Source organism: Dromaius novaehollandiae, chromosome 5 (genome assembly GCF_036370855.1).
Source record: "Dromaius novaehollandiae isolate bDroNov1 chromosome 5, bDroNov1.hap1, whole genome shotgun sequence".
Lineage (NCBI taxonomy): Eukaryota > Metazoa > Chordata > Aves > Casuariiformes > Dromaiidae > Dromaius > Dromaius novaehollandiae.
The window spans coordinates 10,359,320-10,380,792 of NC_088102.1; the positions used below are offsets into that span (position 1 = coordinate 10,359,320).

General features: G+C 42.8%; 1 protein-coding gene across 4 annotated transcripts; it reads right to left on the reverse strand.

The window, feature by feature from the left end:
• Positions 1 to 404: 404 nt before the first annotated feature.
• On the reverse strand, positions 405 to 11,609 carry CLBA1 (clathrin binding box of aftiphilin containing 1). Of its 4 annotated transcripts, none has more exons than XM_064511977.1 (7): positions 11,463 to 11,609; positions 10,313 to 10,456; positions 9,461 to 10,144; positions 5,876 to 6,024; positions 4,227 to 4,356; positions 2,849 to 2,962; positions 405 to 1,202 (listed from the first exon to the last, which is right to left on the reverse strand). In XM_064511977.1, the coding sequence occupies exons 3-7, from the start codon at positions 9,917 to 9,919 to the stop codon at positions 1,035 to 1,037; spliced, it is 1,020 nt and encodes a 339-aa protein (XP_064368047.1). In that variant the 5' UTR covers positions 9,920 to 10,144; positions 10,313 to 10,456; positions 11,463 to 11,609; the 3' UTR covers positions 405 to 1,034. The 4 variants fall into 4 exon arrangements, with proteins under 4 accessions (XP_064368047.1, XP_064368049.1, XP_064368048.1 ...); XM_064511979.1 differs by having other exon boundaries at positions 9,461 to 10,158; XM_064511978.1 differs by lacking the exon at positions 10,313 to 10,456 and having other exon boundaries at positions 11,463 to 11,605.
• Between the last annotated feature and the right edge of the window lie 9,864 nt (positions 11,610 to 21,473).

Here is a 21,473-nt window from a genome sequence, read left to right on the forward strand (position 1 = left end):
GTTCAATGCTTTTAACACAAAGTCTGTCTCACGCTGTGACACTTTCTTCGAAAAGCCAAAAGACTAGGCAACTTCTTTAAACACTCAAAGTTTTCATAGTCAGAACAGTAAATGATTAGCAACTTGCATAAGTTATTACCAACAAATAAAGCTGCTGCAGCTGGCAAGGATGAACCATGGATTCTATGAATGTTAATGAAGTGCATCTCATCTGGTACCTAAGCATGCAGGTAGGTGGGCAATATAGTTGATAATTGCTGTAAAATTTTAAAAGGCTTAGGGTAGCAATTTACAGCATTGTCCAGTGAAAGTCCTGAACTATACTGTTGTTAAGCTTTAACTAGCATGATTAGGCATGGTTTAAATGTTTGGTAGCTGAATGAATCCAAGAAATCATGTTACAGTAAGCTTCAAAGATATGATTTATTTCAATTAGAAATCAATGCCAGAAAAAAAATGTTTTGAATCTGATCACACCACTGACTCTACCCCTATTACCAGAGTAGACTCTATCGGACACAGAAGATAAAGAGTTATTTTTTTAAAACCCAGTAAAAGCCACAGGATGTAGAAGGTTCTTTTCATTATGCTAAGCAGTAGCAAAGTACCAGACCTCAGCTGATCCAAACTGGACTAAATATGAGAAGATAGAGTGACAAGGCACACTTCACAACACACCTAGGATGTGTTTAGATTTTGGCAGAAAAACAAGGTTTTTAATCAGAGATATTAAGGCCTGAAAGGTCACTAGTTAAAAAGAGGAGTTCACTAAAGTATCTTCAAGGTTTGATTGCAGCTGCATTTACTGTAAGAGATATGACTCAACAATAAAACTTACCAGGACAAAGTTGTATCTTTGACCTCAAAACTAAATAGGGTAAGTACCTTTTAATAATGTGGCTTTAGGAACCTCATATATAGCAATATGTCACTTCCCTGAAGAACATATCAAGTCTCTAGTACCAAGCCAGTAATGAAATAAAGGTAAATCACACTCAGTTCAAAAAGAAAAAGAGGTAAAAAGTGCATTTGGTTTAACAAACATCACTACTGAAAAATTTCATTTTTAGGTTCTGTGTAGTGAAAATTTGCTTCTTTCTTGGGATTGTTATATATTGCATATTTCCACTTGATGATGTTCTTTTCAAAAAAAGGTTACAAGTAAAAAGATGACCATGTCTGGAATCTGGTGATACAGAAAGCTGAGTGAAAAAGAAAAAACAAGTTAATTTTTTTCCCATCCCGCAGTAAGTTAATCGCTTAGCATATTTCAAACTATTTTTAAACAGATTTTAAAATTAAAATTAGCCTAAGACAAAAATAAGGAATTTAAAAACCAAAACACAAAAACAAGGACATAGGACCAGGAAGATAAATACAATAGATCCCACTAGTTGATTTAACTTATTCCTAAATTAGGGCTGACATTCAGACATTTTCTAGTTAACTTCAGTTTGAGATATCAAGCTGTAGGGCCTGTTCTTTCCCTTCAGAGGCTACTCCAGAATACATTTGTCCATTTACCATAATTCTGTATCATGATTTGTCTTATAATTTATTACTTCTTCATTCACCTTGAACCATTTCTCCTTTGCCTAAAATCTGCCTCTGTATTTTACAAATATTCAAAGTACCTGTCAGATAGTGTGATCCCAACTTTCACCCTTATGTACTCATCGAAAAAAAGCAAAACTGAATTCTCAATAGGCTGCAGATGGTCTCTTGTTTTTCTTTCTGAATTTCCCAGTCTAATATCTCTTAGGTACAAAGTTCCCAGAACAGTACAACTTCAGTATCCAACTCCATAAATAGAACAAAGCATAGCAATGAAAGCGTGCATCAAACTATGCACCCCAGGTTTATCCTCGTTTATTCTCCACTCAGGAAGAGAACTTGTGTTAGAATATTCATCCAAAATACTTTGTTAAAAACACAATGTGACTGATTTATTTAAAGCAATGAGGAATGACAGAATTTTTGCTCCAACTTACATTGCAAGAAAGGAACAGGGTTTATCAAGGCCACCTTGACTGAGAAAGTGCTAACTTGAAACAGAGATGTAAGGTAAAATACACTGACCTCAGAAAATAGATACATATTTAGACATGTATCTTTTGCTTAGCCAAAGATATTCATGCACTAAGGGCAAAGTATTTCCAACTTCATTTCTCTACACATTTTATAAAAAACAACTTAAAAATAGTAATGTTCTCAAATCCCAGTAATTATAAGATTAGTTCTGCCTCCCTCTAATTTGGTTAGCTACTGAGCCTTTTTAAAGTAGTTTCTCTTTTCTTCTAGAGAGAAGAAACCAAATCTGAATCATTCTGAATATCTGAAATGGAAGTTTGAATGCAATTTCTCGTCTATACCAGCTTAACTTCTAATTTCTCCCTTACTGTATATTTCAGCAGTCACAATCACTATTCTCACATCAACGCACTGATGTTTCTACAGACGCACTAATTTCCCTTTGTCATCAGAGCATCTTGACTACATCTTACATGTTTGCCTCTGTCCCCTCCCCCTTCCTCTCTTCTCCTCCCGCTATTATAACTTGACCTACAGTCCAAGTTACATAAATAACCACACATTTCAACATTCCCCGTATCAAGTTACTTTGCATTTGGTATGTTGTATTTTACCTTTTCTGAAGTTGCCAGGTAGGTTTCAAAGAGAGGGAGCAGAAAAACCCCCCTGCACCCACACAGCCTTATCAGAAACAAACAGTACCATTCATAGATGCACCATAACAATTAGCAGACAAATTCCAGACTATAGCACAGAGGAACACGTAAAAATACACTGCACAGTTCTCTTAAGCACTTACCTTCAGAAAAATTCTTACCTTGGTCTGGATCAGTGCCTTGCAGTTATTAATACTGAATCGATCAAATCTGAAGTCCTCATCATCTTTAACATTTGATTCCTCAAAATTGTCATCTTGGCTCTCTGGAAAGTCCTAATAAAGCATAATTTACTTTTTTTTTTTAACTAATGTCTATCTGATCTCAACATATGCAGCCTGTAGAGAAGTTTTCCCTCAAATAACAATAACCACCAAATTTTATTTGCTGAAGCTGTATTTTGATTTGTCATGTGTCTCCCCCTGTATTAATATAGTTCTGTGACAAAGCAAGTTCAACACACATGAACCAAATTGTGACTTAAAAAAAAGTTATTTCCAAATAAAGTTATCACTAATCTACACTAGAAAATAGCTGAGAAATACATCAGCAGCAATGTTAAAAGCAACACAATTTTCCAGTAAGGGAGAAGAAGTAACGATACCACTTTAAGTTGCCTGTACATTGGTTTAATGCATTCGTATCTATGGGAGGGACAGGAACAGAAGAAGAGATTAACTATGTTGGAGAAGTCAAATTACAGTTTTGTAAGAGCTGTTTCTGGGTGCAGAATAGGTCCTATACCTTCAGCACTATAATTCTGTTTACATTTAACTTGCATGAGAAGTGAAATATGTCCATAATAGGAAAATTGCACACAACCCCCTTCCCCCCCCCCCCACATTTCAGCAATCAAATTATTAATTAAAACAGTTACTTCTGAAAAGCACAAATGACTAATTCATGCCTACTAAATAGCCAGATTGAATACTAAACCATTTTTGATACCTTTGTCTTCTCAAAATAAGAGATTAAACAAAGAGATTTATTTTGGGGATCTTTCAATACTATTGGTTTGTTGTCTTGAGTTTATTTAAAACATACTCCTCTCCCTCAAGTCTTGCCAAAACAGATAAAATAATCTGAGAAAAAGGAAAATGGAGCACACTTTCAACTTGTATACAGTTAAAACATACAGTAATTGCCTTAACAGCCTCACAGATTCAAATCCAATTTTCACTTAATGAAAAGATTCTCATACATTGAGCAGAAAAAATAAAGCCATCTTACAGAGCACATCTGAAAGCTAACTCTACAACTATACCCAAAGCTGAACATACCATTTAATACTACAAGCACTATATAATGGAGGCGTCGATGTAAAGACAATCAAAACTTAATCCTTGCACAACTTTCATAGTAGCTGACACAATGCTGAGTAAACACTACGCTATCATTTTAAAAAGGCCCTCTTTAAAGAAACCAATGATTCATCCACATATAGTTCATTCCTCATGCATCTGTATATATAGCTTACATAAATCAGGATTTATAGCCAAGTGTTTATGCTGACACACTAGCCAGCCTTTGTTCAATTACCTTTTGATTTGCATTTATTCCAAGAACACTCAACAGGTTTTCTTGGCAATGAGATTTACTCCAGGGATGTCTTAAGCTGTAGGTATTATCAAAGTCTTTAAGAATTCTCCATATGTTTCCACAATCAATGCTAGGAAAGGAACACAATTTAAGGTTGTAAGATGTAGAAAGTTTCCAGTAGGTACATGTAACTAAAAGTTATTTTTACCACAGACAATTGCACACTAGAGTACTTTGAGCTAAAAAGCAACTTACCTTAAAACTATTTCTACATTTGTTCAAACTATCAAGCCATTGTACTACTAAGGTTGCACGACAATTAACGGGAACAGCAAGTCAACAAAATTGTATGTTTGAGCTTCTCAGATAAGAAGTGCTTTAGAAGCATAATTCAGAGACCATTATATGCCCACAACTTGGATTATCCAATTAGTTCCATGAAACGCAGGTAAACAGTTCAGCCCTATTAATTCTGAACCTCACATTCTGTCTCTCAGACCTTTCTCCTTTATTTCAGCCATGCCTCTCCAATACAGCAACCTGATACTTGGGCAGGCTACCTTCTGATACCTCGTCTAGACATGTGTATACTACAAAACAGGGAATCAAAGCCAGAGGCACAATACTACTGAAGTAGTGAGAATTAAAGAGCTCCTTCTGTATACTACTTTGGGTTCTTATATTGCATTCATCCTAGATAAATCCAAGTGCTTTTAGTTTAGTATATAATGCAAGTACCATTTATCTTCAGTTTGTTCAGTGCAATATATCAGGGCTTTTCTGTCTTTAGTAGGTACTCTTCTAATATTGGAGTCCTTTTTACACATACATCCATTTTTCTTTTTTTCTCTACAAGTTCAAACCTGTTACCTAATTGAAGTTTAATGCACACACAAGGAGCTTGCTGAAAAGATGCCCACATTAAGTGTATTTTATTACAATTCTTGTGACATTTCCAAAGTATGGTCTGAATAAGTGATCCAACCTTCTAGACACAAAGCCTCAGATGCATGCAAAAATGACTACAATAACTACAATACTCTTCAGAAGCTGCTGATCTTTCAAATCCATGTAACAAGTCTAAAAGTGTTCCAGCTGTCTTGAGAGAGCTAAGTCAATGATACTAATTGCTGTTAACATAACCCCAGGAAAGAAGCCAGATGCACCACAGATTCAGAAGCAAATCTTGTTTAACACAAAAAGCTACCACCACCTGGGAAAACTGGGAAGGGGGAAAAGAAAGAGCAGGCTGTCAGCAGAAGCAGCAGCAATGCTCTTGCTTTAGATGATGGAGAAATAAGTCAGATGCGCTGTAAAGAAAGAACAAGCAGACAGGAAACAGGCTGCCTGTTGGTGTTCTGGCATTCTAGAAACTTAGCCCTAAGAAAGCATACCAACAGCAGAAAGAACCCTAAGCAGGAACTTACACTTCTGATATATTTCCTACCTTGTTTTCAACAGCTAAAAAACAATCTATTTCCTTTAATAACACAATGCAAAATTGGTAAGATCCATATGCTTAAAGAGAATAGTGACTGAAAAGAATTTCAGTTTGAAGTTAGTCTGCAAGTACTGCCATTTTTTTAACTATTAAATAAGTGTAATTGCTGAGTATTTTTTTTAATTAACTACTTCTTTAAACTCATTACCAAATTTGATTCTTCATATGTTCAGGGATCCCAGTATCTTCATTATTTGTATCAAATGCTTGATCTAAGCTTCTTATGCTCTCGCTGGACTGTGGTACAGAGACTTCTGGAAAGCCCAACTTAAATATATCCTCATAGCTGTGGTTTGCCTAGAGAAAGCAGAGTTTTATTACAGACATTACACAGGCCAACCCAGCAGTTCACAAAGAGCTGGTCCAAAACTTACAATGCTTCCACTGATTTTATTATCATCTGTATTTAATATTTGTATGAATATTAATGGAACAGAGGGACTGACCCTGTAGTTCAGTGTTTTGAGTATATACCTAGAATTAGGGAAGGAGAAACAAAAGTCCAAGAGTTTCTGATAAGCTTGAGTCTCTAACTTCCGAACTGAGTCTCTAAACTACTAAGCTATAATAGACTGGTTTGCCTACCAACAGCTAAGATTTTTTCCACTGCTCAAGAAATTCAAACCAGGTCAAAACTGATACATGTATCAATCCAAAAGTTTGTTTTGCTAACTTCGTATTTTCTAACACACACAATTTAACCAAATGTTGCATGACTACTAAATGTTACATTTACCAGTAAATATTGCCACCATGCAAGTCTACATAAATGCTGGAGTTAATCTTACTTGTTGCACCAAACTGTTTTTTGACCTATGTTGTCAGATTTACATACTTGCTCTTCGTCCAGCAGCGATAAGGAGGAGGTTTGGAGGATTGAATATAGCCACATGAGTGATCCTAAGTCACAGAAACAGGCCAAACAAGCCAAATGGAAGCAAAGTAACCTGAAGAGTAAGGAATACATACATATACAAGTAAAATGTGCAGAATTACATCTTGTCTTGCAGGGATGCCCTCGTGCCACCTGGTCCAGATTTAAACTTTTGTCCTTTCATTTATTCAAAAAAGGAATTTCTGCATTTTTTTTAAATCAAAACAATGAATTGTCTTCAATAACCTGCAGATGAACTGCAATTGAGGAGCAGCCATGTTGCATGAAAACTAGAAAAATGCAACTAGTCAGCTTGTTTTCATTGTCTAGCAAGCAAATTTAAACTAGAAAAACATAACAAATATAAAGGTATACTTGACATTTTGACAGTATTCATTTAATTGCAACTCAAACAGCTGAAATAAATTGAGATACTTCCATAGTTTTATTATACTAAACTCAGACAAACAAAGTAGAGTTTGAGAGAGTACAGACTTAATCTAATGGGAAAGTAGGCACAATCAGTGGAGCTGGTAAAGGACTTCTGTACTTCTGAGTACACTCCAAGAAATGGAATTTGTGCCCCATATTGCTCCTTCCTGAAGTATAGGCCCAACTAAATTACCTTTCCTGAAGTGCGACTGCTGGCATATTCAGAGTCCTGGATGAAAGTTTGGAAAGCAGAATTCTATGAAAGAGCACTTACTAAACCATATGGGGAGAGTCAGGGTCAAGGAAAAAAACCCTCTAACTAGGTACCAAACTCCAAATGGGAAGAGCGCTAAAGTCAGGCAGCTGTTCTTGGCATTTGAAGAAAAGTCTTTAAGAAGCTTGAACTGAGGGAAGCACATGCCTGTCTTGTTTGTAGTACCTTCTTGGAGTCTGATGTTACTCTGTCATGCATACGGGCCACTGAAATGATTATTCACTGGCTTACAGTTTAGCCAAGCCAGATGAAGAGCTCAGCATACAGCAAAATTGACAGATTGTATTTGTATTAATCTAATCTTTATTATTTTCTACTTAGATATTTCTAAAACAAAAGTGAGGTATATTTTGCTTTACCTTATAGCTTTGTAGCGATTATAAATACATGAATGCCTGAATTTCAGATCTGTGCTTTTTAAGTAAATCCTCTACATACAATTATAACAGAATACTCCACTGTTTAAGCAAGTCCATGAGTTTCTCTTAAAATGGTCTGTATTTAAAGATATGAAAAAACCTTAAAGTTGTTCAGTCACATATGCAAAGTATGCTGCTACTACAGGCAAAACAGCGATTGCTTTCATCTTAAAATACAGGACTTTCCCTCAGGTTATTATCATTTAATTAACTGAAGCACTTAACATTGAAAGTCAGATGAGATGATCTTTGCAGGACCCATCTAAACTAGACTTTTCTATATTGACCATGCAGAAGACAGAGCCCTGACTTGAAGAGTTTATGATCTCAAACAAAATAAAAAGCATAGGAATGAAGGATACATGCATATTATATGTCTGAAGAAATCTCCAACAGCCCTATTGCTGCTTCACTACCTTGAAAAAAGACAACTCAAAACTCAGGGCAGAGCGAAGTTATTTAGTTCATACTGGACATTTTCCTTTGCCTTTAAAAAAATGCAAAAATAAAACAAAGGCTTCATTAACACGAAGATGTATTGCTGGATTTCCTTCCAAAAGGAATCTGCTGCATTCTGTTTCAGCTCCAGTCTTTACATACTCCTCTTTTTCAACGTTAGACTTCTTGTCCTAACCTTAAGCAGTGCAAACAGTTCGGTTCCTCTTTGTTTATACACACTAATAACTCATCACAAAGTATGTTCTGATCTCCATTCTATCAGTGCTACAGCTTGCTCCACATGCATCCTTCTGCCTTCCCTTGTAGGATCTCTTCAATAGGTAAAGTTCCCCATCAAGGACAAGAAAGACTCTCCAGAAAGCCCTCAGTTTCCACAGACGTATCAAAAACTCACCTTCTAACAGACTACAAGTGGTAAATTTTTATTGCTACCGAGTAACTCCATGAAAGTTTTGGACAATTGCTCTTTTTGTTAAAGAAATGTTTTACTTCAGGATAAAAGTAGTACGAATGAGTAGTATGAATTTTTGTTTTGTGTTTGGACATGCTTATTTTCTTTTTGCTAGTTTGCTTCACTTTGATAAGCATTAAAACATATTAATTGAAACATGGTATAACCACTAAACTGATTTTTTTGGTGCTAATATGAATGTATTGTGTAACTTAGCATTCAATCAAATTTTTAGTTCTAACATTGTATGAGAGAATGCAACTTCCTATGGTAAAAAGTGAAATATATTAAGTTATTTCTCTTTATTATTTGTGTCAGATTTATTGAGTGTAGAAGTTAATCTAAAATGCCAGTGTTAAGATTATTCAGGCAGTACATAAAATACAAAAATTGCCAATTTCTGACTTAATAATGGTTTGTTTAAATAAACTTGCAAATAACTCATAGGATTTTTGTCCACCTTGTTTTCTTTGTTACCCACTTTCCCAAATTTTGTTTCCTATGCCCATTCTGCCCATTGCAAACTGCACGTGCTTTAGGGAAATGATCATTGTTTCTAAAGGCTTCTATATCCCTAGTGTCTAGAAGCAGAACAATGTGTTACATTCTTTAAAGCTCCCCAGCAGGAAAACTTTAGTATTTGTTAAACACTGTAAAGAAGTTGCTTTTGTTCCACTTAATTGCAAAGTAGCTTGGCAATTTCTCTCCCTCTATGGCATTATCCCCCCCCCCCCTCCCCCGCAGAGGAGACATTCAGATACCGATCTTTGGATGTAGCAAGTAGTACAAACATTTTCAGTCTTTGGTTTACTGTTAGCACATACCTCATTTAGAGAGCTAGAAGCCTCCTGTCTCCCAGTATGTAGAGATGGCTCAGAGCAAAAGTGACCAACAGAAGCACCACCATGTCTTCCGTGCAAGTCCGTATCACCTTTAGAAGTTTTTGTCGACTTCACCAAAACTTCAGGATTATGACTGAAAATCTCTGATTTATCTAAGGACTCCCTGAAGCCTTCAAAATCACCCCAGGAACCACTGGGTTCTAATGTACTATGACTGCTCTCAGAAACCCCCTCACAACTTCTTCCTTTGCTATTCACTACAGAGAGGCTTTGCTGCATTACTTCAAGATTAATCATCTCTTCATTATTTCTCCTTTCATTTGAGTTACAGTCACTTTCATGGAGAGACATATCACTTACATCAGCTACTAGATCTTTCAGAGACATCCAGTGTAACATGTCTGTATTACTAAGACTTTCTACTAGCGACAGGTTCTGCATTTCTTTAAAAAAAATCAGAAATCATTTGTTGAAATCTGCCCTGCAGAAAGAGCCAGTGAAGTTTAGATGAGGTAGAAATCTGAATATTTCCAAAACATAATCCAATTCTTCATTTCACCCCAAAGAGCAGTAACAACGCTAATCCAAAACATGATGTCCTTCAGTCTCTCCTCCAGTGATCAGTATGTGCATGTTATTCAGTCTGACTTTGTGTAGAATATCAGCCTGCAAAGAAAGAACTATAAATACTTTGGTGATAACAGCTACATAGGAATAAGCAAGGATAGCTGATAAGGTAGAAGAAAGAATGCTTAGGTTAAAATAAACACATTCCAGTATTATGCAACCGAAAATCGCAAGAGTTAGGACTAAATTTTAAATAATTTCGCCTACCTGTCCACATCACAGTACTTGGTGTATCGGTACTCAGAAAATATTTAACAAATGTTCTAGGTATTCTCTATCATTAATTCATCTTGTCTCCTATATACTGAGCCAGGACTCTGTTCGCACGGGCTTTCCGTGGCTGAAAGATCACTGAAAAGGAAAATATGACTGCAGCAGCACAGGAACTGGCTGTGCAATTCTGTGAAAGATGTAGCACTTCCAACTATATAAGTAACTGAGGCAGACTTAATAAGTTCATTTTGATATCTTTAAATTACATATGCAAGACTGAATTTATAATTTTAGACTAATTGCATCTCCGCAAGCACGCTTCTCATTGACAAGTTGTGTTTTTGGGAAGGGAAGGGTTAGAAGCTACAGTAAAACGACTGCTAAAAGAGATTTTCTGTATTAGAGATATTAGAGCTTTTCTGTACTTAGTACCTACTACAAATCTCGATCTTCACGTTTACCTAGCAGGTAAGGAAGAGGGGCCGGGCACAAAGCACGAACAGCTCCAGCCACAGCCAAACGGCGGCTCGCGCCTCCCCGGCTGCGCAGGCAGAAGCGGAGCTTTTGATGGCAGCGCGGCTAACGCGGGGCTCCAGGGGATCAGGGAGGATTTGGCACGAGGCGGGGAGGCGGAGCCGCCTCCAGCCGGAGCCTCTCGCGGCACGGGATCCCCGGCTCGAGCGGCGGCGGAGGGAAGCCCCGGGGGGCAGCGCGGAGGGCCCCGAGCGCCGCCCGCTCTCTCCCCGGCGGCGGCCGGGCGCCGCACCTGAGGGAGGAGGCGCCCCCGCGGCGCGATGCGCGGCCCAGCATTTGCCTCGGGGGGGGGGGGGGGGGGAGAAAGGGGGAGCAGGTCCGGCCGTTTTGCCCCAACCCCCGGGGAGGTGAGGGCCGCGGCTTTGCCTCAGTTTCCCCCGCTGTAGCGGCCGGGCGCGGGCCCGACCGAGGCGCCCCCCCCCCGCGCGGCTCGGCGCAGCTCTGCCTCGGGGGAGCCTCGAGGCCAGCGCCGACCGTTACGGCTGTTGGGGCGCGCGCGCCCCGCGGGGCAGCTCCGAGCCCCGACACCTCGGTCCCGCCCCCCTTCCCCCCCCGCCGCCTTCTCCCCGCTCGCGGCCGCAGCGCAGGGGGAGGGAGGAAACAGCCTTACCCGCCTCGCACCGCGCTCCCGCCCGGCCGCCGCCGCGCAGGCGAGAACCCCGGGCCCAGCGCCGGGCCGCGGTCGGCAGGTCGCCAGGGGCGGGGCCGAGGTGTGTGCGCTGGGGGCGGGGCCTCGCTGCGGGCGGCCCGGCGCCTTTAACGGCGCGGGGGCGGGGCCTCGCGCCGCTGGGGGCGGGGCCAGGGCGCGCGGGGGCGGGGCCTCCACGAGGGCGCGGCCGCCATGGCTGGGGGGCGCCGGCGGTTCTGCGGGGCTGGGGAGCCCCGGGGTGCCAGAGGGGCCCTCCCGGCTCCACTGAGCCTCCCGGCCTCTGAGCTTCTCCCCAGGGGCGGTGGGGAGAGGCTCTCAAGTGCTCAGGCATAACTGCAGGCCTGGTCACCCGCCCGGCGAGCAGGGTGGGCCTGTCAGACCTGCTCCTTCTCCTGTCGGACCTGCTCCATCCCCACCTGACCTGCTCCTCCGCCTCCTCCTGCCTAACACCCTCCTTCTCCTGCCTGACCTCCCTCGCCTGCTTCCTGATCTCCTCCTGCTCCTCCTGCCTAACATCCTCTTTCTCTTGCCTGACCTCCCCCTCCTGCCTGACCTCCTCCTCCTTCTCCTGCTTGATCTCCTCCTCCTCCTCCTGCCTGACCTCTTCCTTCTTCTGCTTGATCTCCTCCTCCTCCTCCTCCTCCTGCCTGACCTCTTCCTTCTTCTGCTTGATCTCCTCCTCCTCCTGCCTGACCTCCTTCTCCTGCCTGTCTTCCTCCTTCTTCTCCTGGCTGACCGCCTCCTCCTCCTCCTCCTCCTGCCTGACCTCCTCCTCCTGCCTGACGTCCTCCTGCTCCTGTCAGACCTGGTCCTCCTGCCTGACCTCCTTCTTCTCCTGCCTTCCTCCTCCTCCTCTTGCCTGACCTCCTCCTCCTTCTGCCTGGCCTCCTCCTCCTCCTTCTGCCTGACCTCCTCCCTCTCCTCCTGCCTGACCTGCTCCTTCTCCTTTTGTCTGACCTCCTTTTCTCCTCCTGCCTGCCTTCCTCCTCCTCCTACCTGGCCTTCTGTTTCTCCTGCCTGACCTCCTCCTTCTCCTGCCTAACCTACTCCTTCTCCTGTCCAACCTGCTCCTTCTCCACATCTTCCAGAAGAGCCATGAGGGGCAGAGGAGTGGTCAGCTGTTTCCTCAGCTTCCCTGTGGCCTTTCCAACCGGACAGATCTGGTTGTTTCCCTGACTGAGAGTCCCCATTCTCCCCCATTTTTCTGGTTATTAACACCTACTTCTCTGATTCACTGACTGTGCCCCTAGGCCTCTGTCATTCTGATTTTCTTCACCTTTGTCTGGCTGGGTTAGAACCACCACCCATTTTATATTTTACAACCAGAGGTCAACTCCCACCCTCCAGAAAGAATCAGGAGACTGATTCCAAAATCATGACACTAAAAATAATGCATTCACATTTTTCGACTTTCTGCAAACTGGCAGGCTAAGGACATATATCTTGATGGTGGTGGTTCATGTTTGTTTTTAATTTGAGAATAGCTGAATTTCTCACATAATTACAAAATTCCATGATACAGAGTTGAAAAAATAACAATCAACCCACCCAGTAACATAATCTCAGGATTAAATGCTAGGAATAAGCCAACTACTATTTTGCAGGATCTCCTTGTTCCCTCTCTCCCTCATTTTGCCCTTTGAAGTTTCTATATTTGGTTGTCCCACTTTTCCTGCCTTTGTCCCTCTCTTCCCTGAGGCTGGAAGCTTGATTCACTCGTTGAGATAAAGGTGGAAGGTGTGAACAGGTCAGCCCACAGCTGGGGGGGACTGTCCCTTCTCGCCTCTCTCTTGTGTCTGAGGGCCCAAAACATGGAGCCGGAGCATGGGCTGGAAGTGCTGTGCCCAAAGCTGCTCGCTGGCTGTCCGCTCCCACATCTGTGCGACAGAAAGATGTGCACAAAGAAAACCCTCAGCCTCTCTTCAGGATGTTGGCAGCAGCTCCCTGTCCTCAGGGCTGGGTTTAAAATCCGTGCAGACCCAAGCAACAGGGGACAGTTGTAAAAGCAAGGAAAAAGGTTTTCTGGAGCAAGGCCCAAAGTAAAAAGCATTTTCTAGGCATTACAGTACATATGTTTTCCAGCCCAGGCACAGATACACGCACTCCCATCCCACACATCTGACTCTCATTTTAGGCTGTACTGCTTTATCTGAGGCTGAGAGGCTGAATTTGGGAGAAATGCCTAGATACAGAGCCAAAGAAACTTTATTGGCAGGTCTCTGAAAGAATCTTTTTGTTTTCTTTCTACTTTGGAGCCATTTCCTACCCTTTGTGGCCATCCTGTGGAAGCTTGCAGCTCTGAGGATATCTGACCAGCTCAGTGAGACCCAAAGTGTCTCATGTTAGGATAGCGTCGTCTTCCTACACTATGGTAAATTTGTGCTGAAGGGACCTTATGAGTTTTGAAGGGAGCTCAGCTTTTTCAGCCCTTGAGATAGTTTTGCAGCACTTGATGTGTTCATCTTCTCAAAGCAAAAGCTACCTGCAGGCTGTGTGAAGGCTCCTCTGCATTCCACCCTTTGCATCTGGATGTGAAGGCACATGTGGGTTTTGCAAAGCTGACTCTGCCTTGCAGAGTTCAAGCTGCTTTTGCATTTGTGTGTGTGGAGCGGCGGGCAAGCTAGCGAGCATGAGAAGTTACCCCAGATCTTAGAAACCCTATGGTAGGAGCATAAAAACCTGTAGTGCCTTCTTCCCAGAGTAACATCAGTAACTGCCTTAAGGACGTGACAGGTAACAGTGCTCTGTATTTACCTCCAAGACACTGTGAAACCCACTGCGGGAAAGCGAGTCGCTCACCCGGAGTGGCCCCGGACGAAGCCGTGGTGTTTAGGCGCCCGGCTGCAGAGCCGGCTGCTCCACCTGCTGGACATACCTAATGCTGCCTCCTCTCCTCCAGAGGCAGCTAAAAACCCAGAGAATCACCCCAAGCAAAACCGGCGCGGGTGCGTTTTGTGTGGGGTTTTAAATCAGAGGGAAGCAAGGTGGGATGTAGGTGCCCTCCAAAGTAAATTCCACCTGCTGGCATCTGAATTCACTTCTCCTGACTTAGTCCAGCTAAGACATGATGCTGTAAGTGTTAGTGTGATAGCTGATGGTAAGATTGCTAAGTTGGGCTTTAAATTACACCATCTCGTGGACTGACCAATTTAAGTCAAAAGCAATATCGCAATTGGATTAAGAGTTTTTCTCTCTGAAGAAGAGCTGAATCAGGGACAAAACTCTCATTATCTGTTTGGTGGAGAAGTCAAGATTTTGTCAGAGATATAACAGGCCTTGGCCCCATTATTCCTGCATCAAATCCAGAATTTCTTTCTGAACTATCACTTCTCTAAAAAAAAAAACCAACCTAGTCTTTATTTAAAAATTCAATAAGCTAAAAGCTTCAAACATAGACTAAAAAGCCTATATTTAGATGCCTAAGTTTATACAACTAGTAGAGCAGAACCTCACTAATCTGAAACTCGCCAACGCAAACAACTGAATTAACTGAACACTAATCTGAAGCTGCTATTGCTGCTTCTGCTGCCATTCTTACTGAAAAAATGTTTGTGTTTTGTGGATATAGTTTAGATTTTTTTTTCATTTTGTGCTTTGGAAATACTAATTTGCAATGAAGGAACTCAGAAACTTTCACAGCAAAACACGACCACACTGCTGTAATATGAATTTTCACTCATTTGTGGGATGTTCTGGTCCTAAATTTCTGAACTGTGTGCTTCCTCTGTAAAGGACTAGCATAGTACGGATGGCTGTTTTCTTCATTCTTTTTCTTGCTTGCAAAAAACAAAAGTATCAACAAGCTTTGTAGCTTTGTAAACAGAATTTTCATTTTTTTTAATTGAAACATTAAACCAGATTAGTTTGCTATTTAAATGACTGAAATATTTTTCTTTGATTCAAATGAACTATTTGGATGACTTTTTCTTGTAAAAAGAATGTTATGTCTAGCTCAAAATGTCATTTATAAAGTAAGAGTAAACATTTATTGACTTTCAGAAGTCAATAAATAATTTTGTTTGACTCAAAATTGACTTTTCAGTAGATGAGTAGTAATTTTCTCTCTCACCATAAATATCCCAACTTTGAGAAGTGTAGGACTTCAGCACTTCTTTCATTTCAATAGTAATAGGAAATGCTCAGTTTTTTGCAAAACATTGCAGAGATCAGCTCTAAACAATGATCTAAGCAACCAATTATGGCTGAAATTTGAATATATGGGCCATAATTCCATTGGACTCTCTTCTGGAGATGCAGCATTTTTTGCTATGCCTCTCAGCTTTGCAATGCTATTGATATCCCAGCATGGATGTTTCAAAACATCAGTAAAATCCTTCGGCTTTTTTTCCTGAGAGCGAAAAGCAAACAATAGTGCTTCAGGACAAACTTTATTTCTCTCCAGTGCAAGATGGGTCCAGATCTCCTGGTCCCAGGTCGGTCCATGTGCTAAAACAGTGGGGCAGAATACATGGCATTAATGAGACACTTAGGGCAGTTAGCAATCCCTGGGCTAAAAGATGGACCAGAATCTTTTCAACAGCAGATGGCAGCTCTCCCTCGTCTCTCATGCATGCACACAACCATCCTGGCAAACTCCTCTTGCGAGCAGGGGAGTAATCTGTCCCCTCTACACGCCACATGAAAAAGGTGTTGGACCAAATAAAGGCTGTCAGATTTGACTCAGACAAGACCAGTGGACATTTCAGCAGGATGGACCATGGATCTGAGATTTAATGACATAGCTCTGTCACAGCCTTTTATTACAATCTGGCACCACCTGGTTTGTGTGCTGACTGCAGAAAAGGCATTTCACAGGACCCCTTCATTGATCGGCTCTAGAGAAAAGATCAGTATAGAAAGACCCTGTCTGTACCTGTAAAAAAGGCAAAATCCTCTGCCAGGAGACTTATCATATACTTTAGGTCCCCTTCTTCTCTCATGTGTGGAACATAAAGGAGCCACAATCCATCTCTCAAAAAAAGCTAGATGTTGAAGAGACATGTGTGCCCTGGGTTCAATGGCTGCATCTACGTTAGCAATTGTGTCCAGTCCAGTAGTGTGATTTGCTCCCATTTGTTTCTATTGCTGGTCTTATTTTGACCAGCAATAGAAGATTTTGAAGAGCATAAACTAAATGCCGTTTGGAGGAAGGAGGAAACAAAGTGCCCCTCCAGAAGTGCTCCAGAAGCACTCCAGCATTTCACAGAAACACCATCTTCCAAAACAGTATGTGGGCTGCACTACCTTAAGATCCTCCCGCCTGTAACCTAATACTTGTGCTGAAGGAAGACTCTCAAACCATACAGAAACACCCAGAAATGGTTCCTGTGCTATATATAAAGGGCCAAGTGCCATAGGAACCTTCCTGTTTGCCAGCATCTTCCAGCCTTCAACTCATTCTTGCAACTCTTCACTATGCGTCCATCATCCACTGACACTTCTGGTTTGAAATCCTTTACTTTCTTCAGCTACCTTCCCTTCTTTTGTCATTCCCACTTGCTGAACTCCTCATTTCTTTTATCAGACCTTTTTCTTACTATCCATTTTCTAACTGTTCTCTCTTCTGCCTTAAGCCTCCTAAACTCAGAGAGTTGTGACTTGAGGCTCTAAGGAAGCAGTAGTGTTTGTTAATCTGGGCTGAGAGTGAGAAAAAAGTTTCCTGGGTAGAATAATTTGGTGGCAGACTCGGGAGGTTGCTGACCTCATGACTATTGTTGATATGAGAGCACTAGCAAGGAATAGCCCCCATGTATTTCAGGAGAATAAAGGTGATCCTCTTAAAGTCCCATAACACTTCACTGAGAGCATGGCAGACAAGCACACCATGAAGCCAGCTGCTCAGATGGACTTTGTCACCATGTTGGAGAACCTGCAGAAATGTGAGTGCTTTGACCTTGCTCCAGGGTTCCTATTCCTGGGTCCTGCAGAAGATCCCTTTGAAGGCACATTGCAAAATACCTCTTTTGCCCATTCCCTGCCATGATTGGCATCAGCAGCCCTTGAGCACATGCTCCAGTTTCCAACACAATGTTAAGTGTATTGCTTTTCTATACATGTCACTTGGCAGGGGAGACACAATGCTGCTGATGGAATTAAAGCTTTGGGCTCAGATCTGCAGAGAAGTGATGAATATCAGCAGACTCCCAGGAGGGCTGGCAAAACCTTCAAAACAATTTCCCTGGGGCCATGAGCTGCAGGAGAAATCTCTCATGCAACAACTATCTGAAACTATCAGCAACTATCAGAAACTGCCTGCCTAGTCCTGACCCAGTATGGGTAACTAGCTCAGTCCAAGGGAGCTGTGCATGTAGTGTGAGAGGGTAGCACAGCCCCCTTAGACCTCCATTTCCCTCTCTTCCCCCAGCACAGCAGGTTACAGGCTCATGATATGGCACCGTCTGAGTAACCCTGTGCATCCTGGCTTTGCTTCACAACCATGCAACAGGCTTTGTGTAATGCATGTGTATAACAAATACACTAGTACCCCTACAAAGTCCAGTTTGTATAACAAGTACAGCTTGAAGGGTGTCTACCTGTTGGAAGACAAGGTGGTAAGTGTCTGATATCAATCACAGCAGTGCTTTCTCCCCCATGCCCTGTATGCTGACAGACGTGGGACCTCACACAATCACCCATGCTTAGTCAGACAGTAAGGGAGACCACTGACTTGCAGTCCTTCTCCTGAGATGACTTCTGGCTATGCATGTCTCTGCTGAGACCTTATTTGATATTGAATACTGCCCTGTTTGGAGGAGGGGCCTGGGAGTCTGGAGAGCCCAGGCTCTAGGGCACGGATCCACTGTTACTGCAGGTTCCCATGGAAAGCCTGCAGGGATAATCAGTGATGCCTTGCATGACCCCCCAAGAGAAGGGGAAAGAAAGGGGTGTCTATCATGTTTATTGACATGCCATTGCTTAAATGAATCAGCAAGTCCATGGCACATCATACCTTTCCTCTGCACGAGGTGGGGATGTAGGCAAACCTGCGTAGCTGCAGGGAGTCCCGGTAGCTGTCAGGCAGCTGCTCGCCTGTGCGGCTCCTACAGCGGCTAAACCAGGCTGCTCCTCGGTCCACACAGGCCTCCGCCAGATGCATGGCAGAATCACGGCTAACACTGACAGGCTGCCTCTGTTGCACTGAAGATAATCCAGTACCCAGAAACACTTGAAGCGACAGGATTTTCTCCATCCACCCTGCTCAGTGCTGACTACGAAACAAAAATAAGGAATTGATGTCACCAGAAGGCCTTTTTCTGCTCTTAGTGCCCTAACACGAATCCCTGGCTCTGCACCCAGCTCACCTGGCACCACTGGCTGCTCTGCTTTCCCTTGCAGAGATCAAGAGTCTCCCACATCACAGTGTTGGCCATGGCATATGGGCAATTTACCAGTGGGCCATCCTGTTCAAGGCTCAACTTCATCTGTCCTCAGAGGAGTTAGGGCCAAAAAATGCTCCTGCACAACCACTATGTCCATAAGAACCAGGGGTTTGCAGAAGACAGCCACAGGGAGCAGAATAACACACCATGTCCTCAGAGATGCTCAAGGGCTTGCTTTTCTCCCCTCCACAGATGCCTCTGATGAAGAAAGGACCACATCACCTCAGCTTTCCCCATGTGGCAGGCAAAAGGCAGATACAACACTGGAGGCCACCCCGGAGGGGATGCTGCAGCACGCTGGATCCAGGGTGGCACTTTGGCGGGAGGAGAGAAGAGAGAGATGGACCACGAAGGCTAAGGTTGAATGGCTTGTCCAGACAATTAGCAGGTTGAATGGCTTGTCCAGACATTTAGCAGGGCTCACAGCAATTCTAGGTGCTGAACTGGCTACTCAAAAGCAAAAGGCTCTGGAGGCGGGGCATGGCCACAGTTGTGTCTCCCTCCAGAGCCACCAAACCACTCTCCAAACATACACCCCACAGGCAGGCCTGCTGCAAGAGCCAGAGGAGGAGGGAGTTCAGCCCAGCACAGAGGAGGGACTTCAGCACCTTCCAATGACTGGTGTGTGAGTACTGTCCTTAAAGAAATAGTCCTATTGCACCAAATTATTTGCTACTGTAAACATAGCCAAAGGCTCTCTAAAGTTCGGAGTACATCTTGCTCAACATCCTTTCTGCAAAGAAAAGGGTCCTCAAGGCAGATAATTACATATCCCTTGAGCTCTAAAACCTGCATCTCCTGCTGCTCTTACTGCTGTGTCCTCTTCCTAGTCCCCAGTGTGGTCAAAGCAGGAAAACCAGGAGCACACCTTCTTATGCTACCCCTTCTCAACATAGGGGAAAGTGAGCCCTACGTGCCCTGGACCTGCTAGAGCTCATACAAAGATGCTACATATCCTACATCTTCAAAAGGGTGTTTTTCTTAAAAGCATAGCAGTAGCGTGTGGTACCGCTGTCAGGTTATACTAGATGCTTTACAGTTACTTATACCTGCTCCTTGCGTGATTTAAATTTCTCATTAAATCACTGTTCTGTGTCTCTCTTTCGAAACGGTCATATATTGCATTTGGTGGCCCCACAAGTCCAACAGTCTTTGCTGCCCACATGGGTTTTTCGGGTATGTAGGTATTAATTTATTGAAAGTGTGCCTTGTAATTTTTGCCAGTCCCCTGCATACACTGTAAATCGAGTTGAGATGGCTGCAGTTTGCAGCTCGCTAATCCTCTGTTTTAACGCCTGATTAGGTCTCAAATCCATTATTGTTAGTGAGATGTGAGTGTGGGGAGGGGAGGCGGATTTCATCCTCCTGGCTGAGAGTTAAGCTGCTAGAGGTACACCCAACTGGTGCTGTACCAGTGTAATAATTAGCTTGCCTGGAAACTTCAGCGGTGTTGTTCAAAGAGACTGTTGAAAGGTCAAACACTCAATTAGAAGTGTTGTGCTTCAACTTTAAGCCTTAGCACTTGACACTTAACAAGCCTCAAGAAAAAATTCAAATAAAGTATTAGCACAAAAATATTTTTAAAACTTGAATCGCCACTTCAAGCAGCATTTGAGAGAACACTGAATCATAATAATTAGCATCTTCATAGCTCCCGGATTACAGGGATCTCACTTTTTCATTCCCCAAGTGAGCTGCACAAGGGCCCCGGGCTACCTGAGTAATGGCTAATGGCTAATCCCACTTTGCACAGGGGGAAACCGAATTACAGAAAATTTAACTATTTGCCCCAAAAAGAAGACACTAAGTCCCTAGTGGATGTCTGCATGCCCAAAACTCTGCAAAGTGAAATTAATCAGCAGTAAAGATGCTAATTTACTGTTTAAAGCGTAGCACTGAAGTATGGATGAAAAATACATTCTGTCATTGCAAGAAAACAATAATGTGGATTCAATGGCAAAAAAGATGCAATTTGTGTGAGTTTTGCGTAGGTGCGTAAGGCAGTCATCTGCTCTTTATTCCAGATGGTGCCACCAGTCTGCTGAGGCAGAGTGACCATGATGTAGACAACGAGCAAGGGTTTAGCTATCGGATAAAATACACTTTTTTTTTTAATCGGATAAAAGACACTTTTTAAGCTGAAGTGAACTGTCAGCTGAACTGTCAAACTCTTGTTGCGTGTGCTTTTGCCCCTGGGAGGCGAGAACATGCTATCTAGAACCTCCCGCTGGCTTTTAAGGTAAGTGATGTGTGTCTCATAGTGGGGGTGAGCTGACAATAATCACCCAAAGAGTTATGGCAGCTCAGGAGACAGATGGCAGCTTGTTAAGCTGCGGTAACTTGATTTCCTTTGACTGCGAGCGAGCCCTAAGAGGCAGGGCAGACCGTAAGCTGCAGGGTTTGCAGGAACAGGCCCACCTCTCCCATGTTCACTGTGAACATTGCACACGTGCTGGGAGCTTGTCTCTCCCTTCCCAACTCAGCTCAAAATACAGTGTGTACTGCATCCAGTCAAATATAGAGCTTTTTTTTAGAAGCGTGCATATGGCATATGGACTGCATTTAAGCCTAATGCGACTGTCACCTAGGGCCG

Excerpts from the sequence above, each read along its gene's own strand:
- CLBA1 (XM_064511977.1), bottom strand. The coding sequence starts at position 9,919 with ATGCAGAACCTGTCGCTAGTAGAAAGTCTTAGTAATACAGACATGTTA. Across the intron at positions 4,357-5,875 it reads CATATGAAGAATCAAATTTG|CATTGATTGTGGAAACATAT; the intron begins GTAATGAGTTTA and ends TTCCTTTCCTAG. Across the intron at positions 2,963-4,226 it reads GAATAAATGCAAATCAAAAG|GACTTTCCAGAGAGCCAAGA; the intron begins GTAATTGAACAA and ends ATGCTTTATTAG.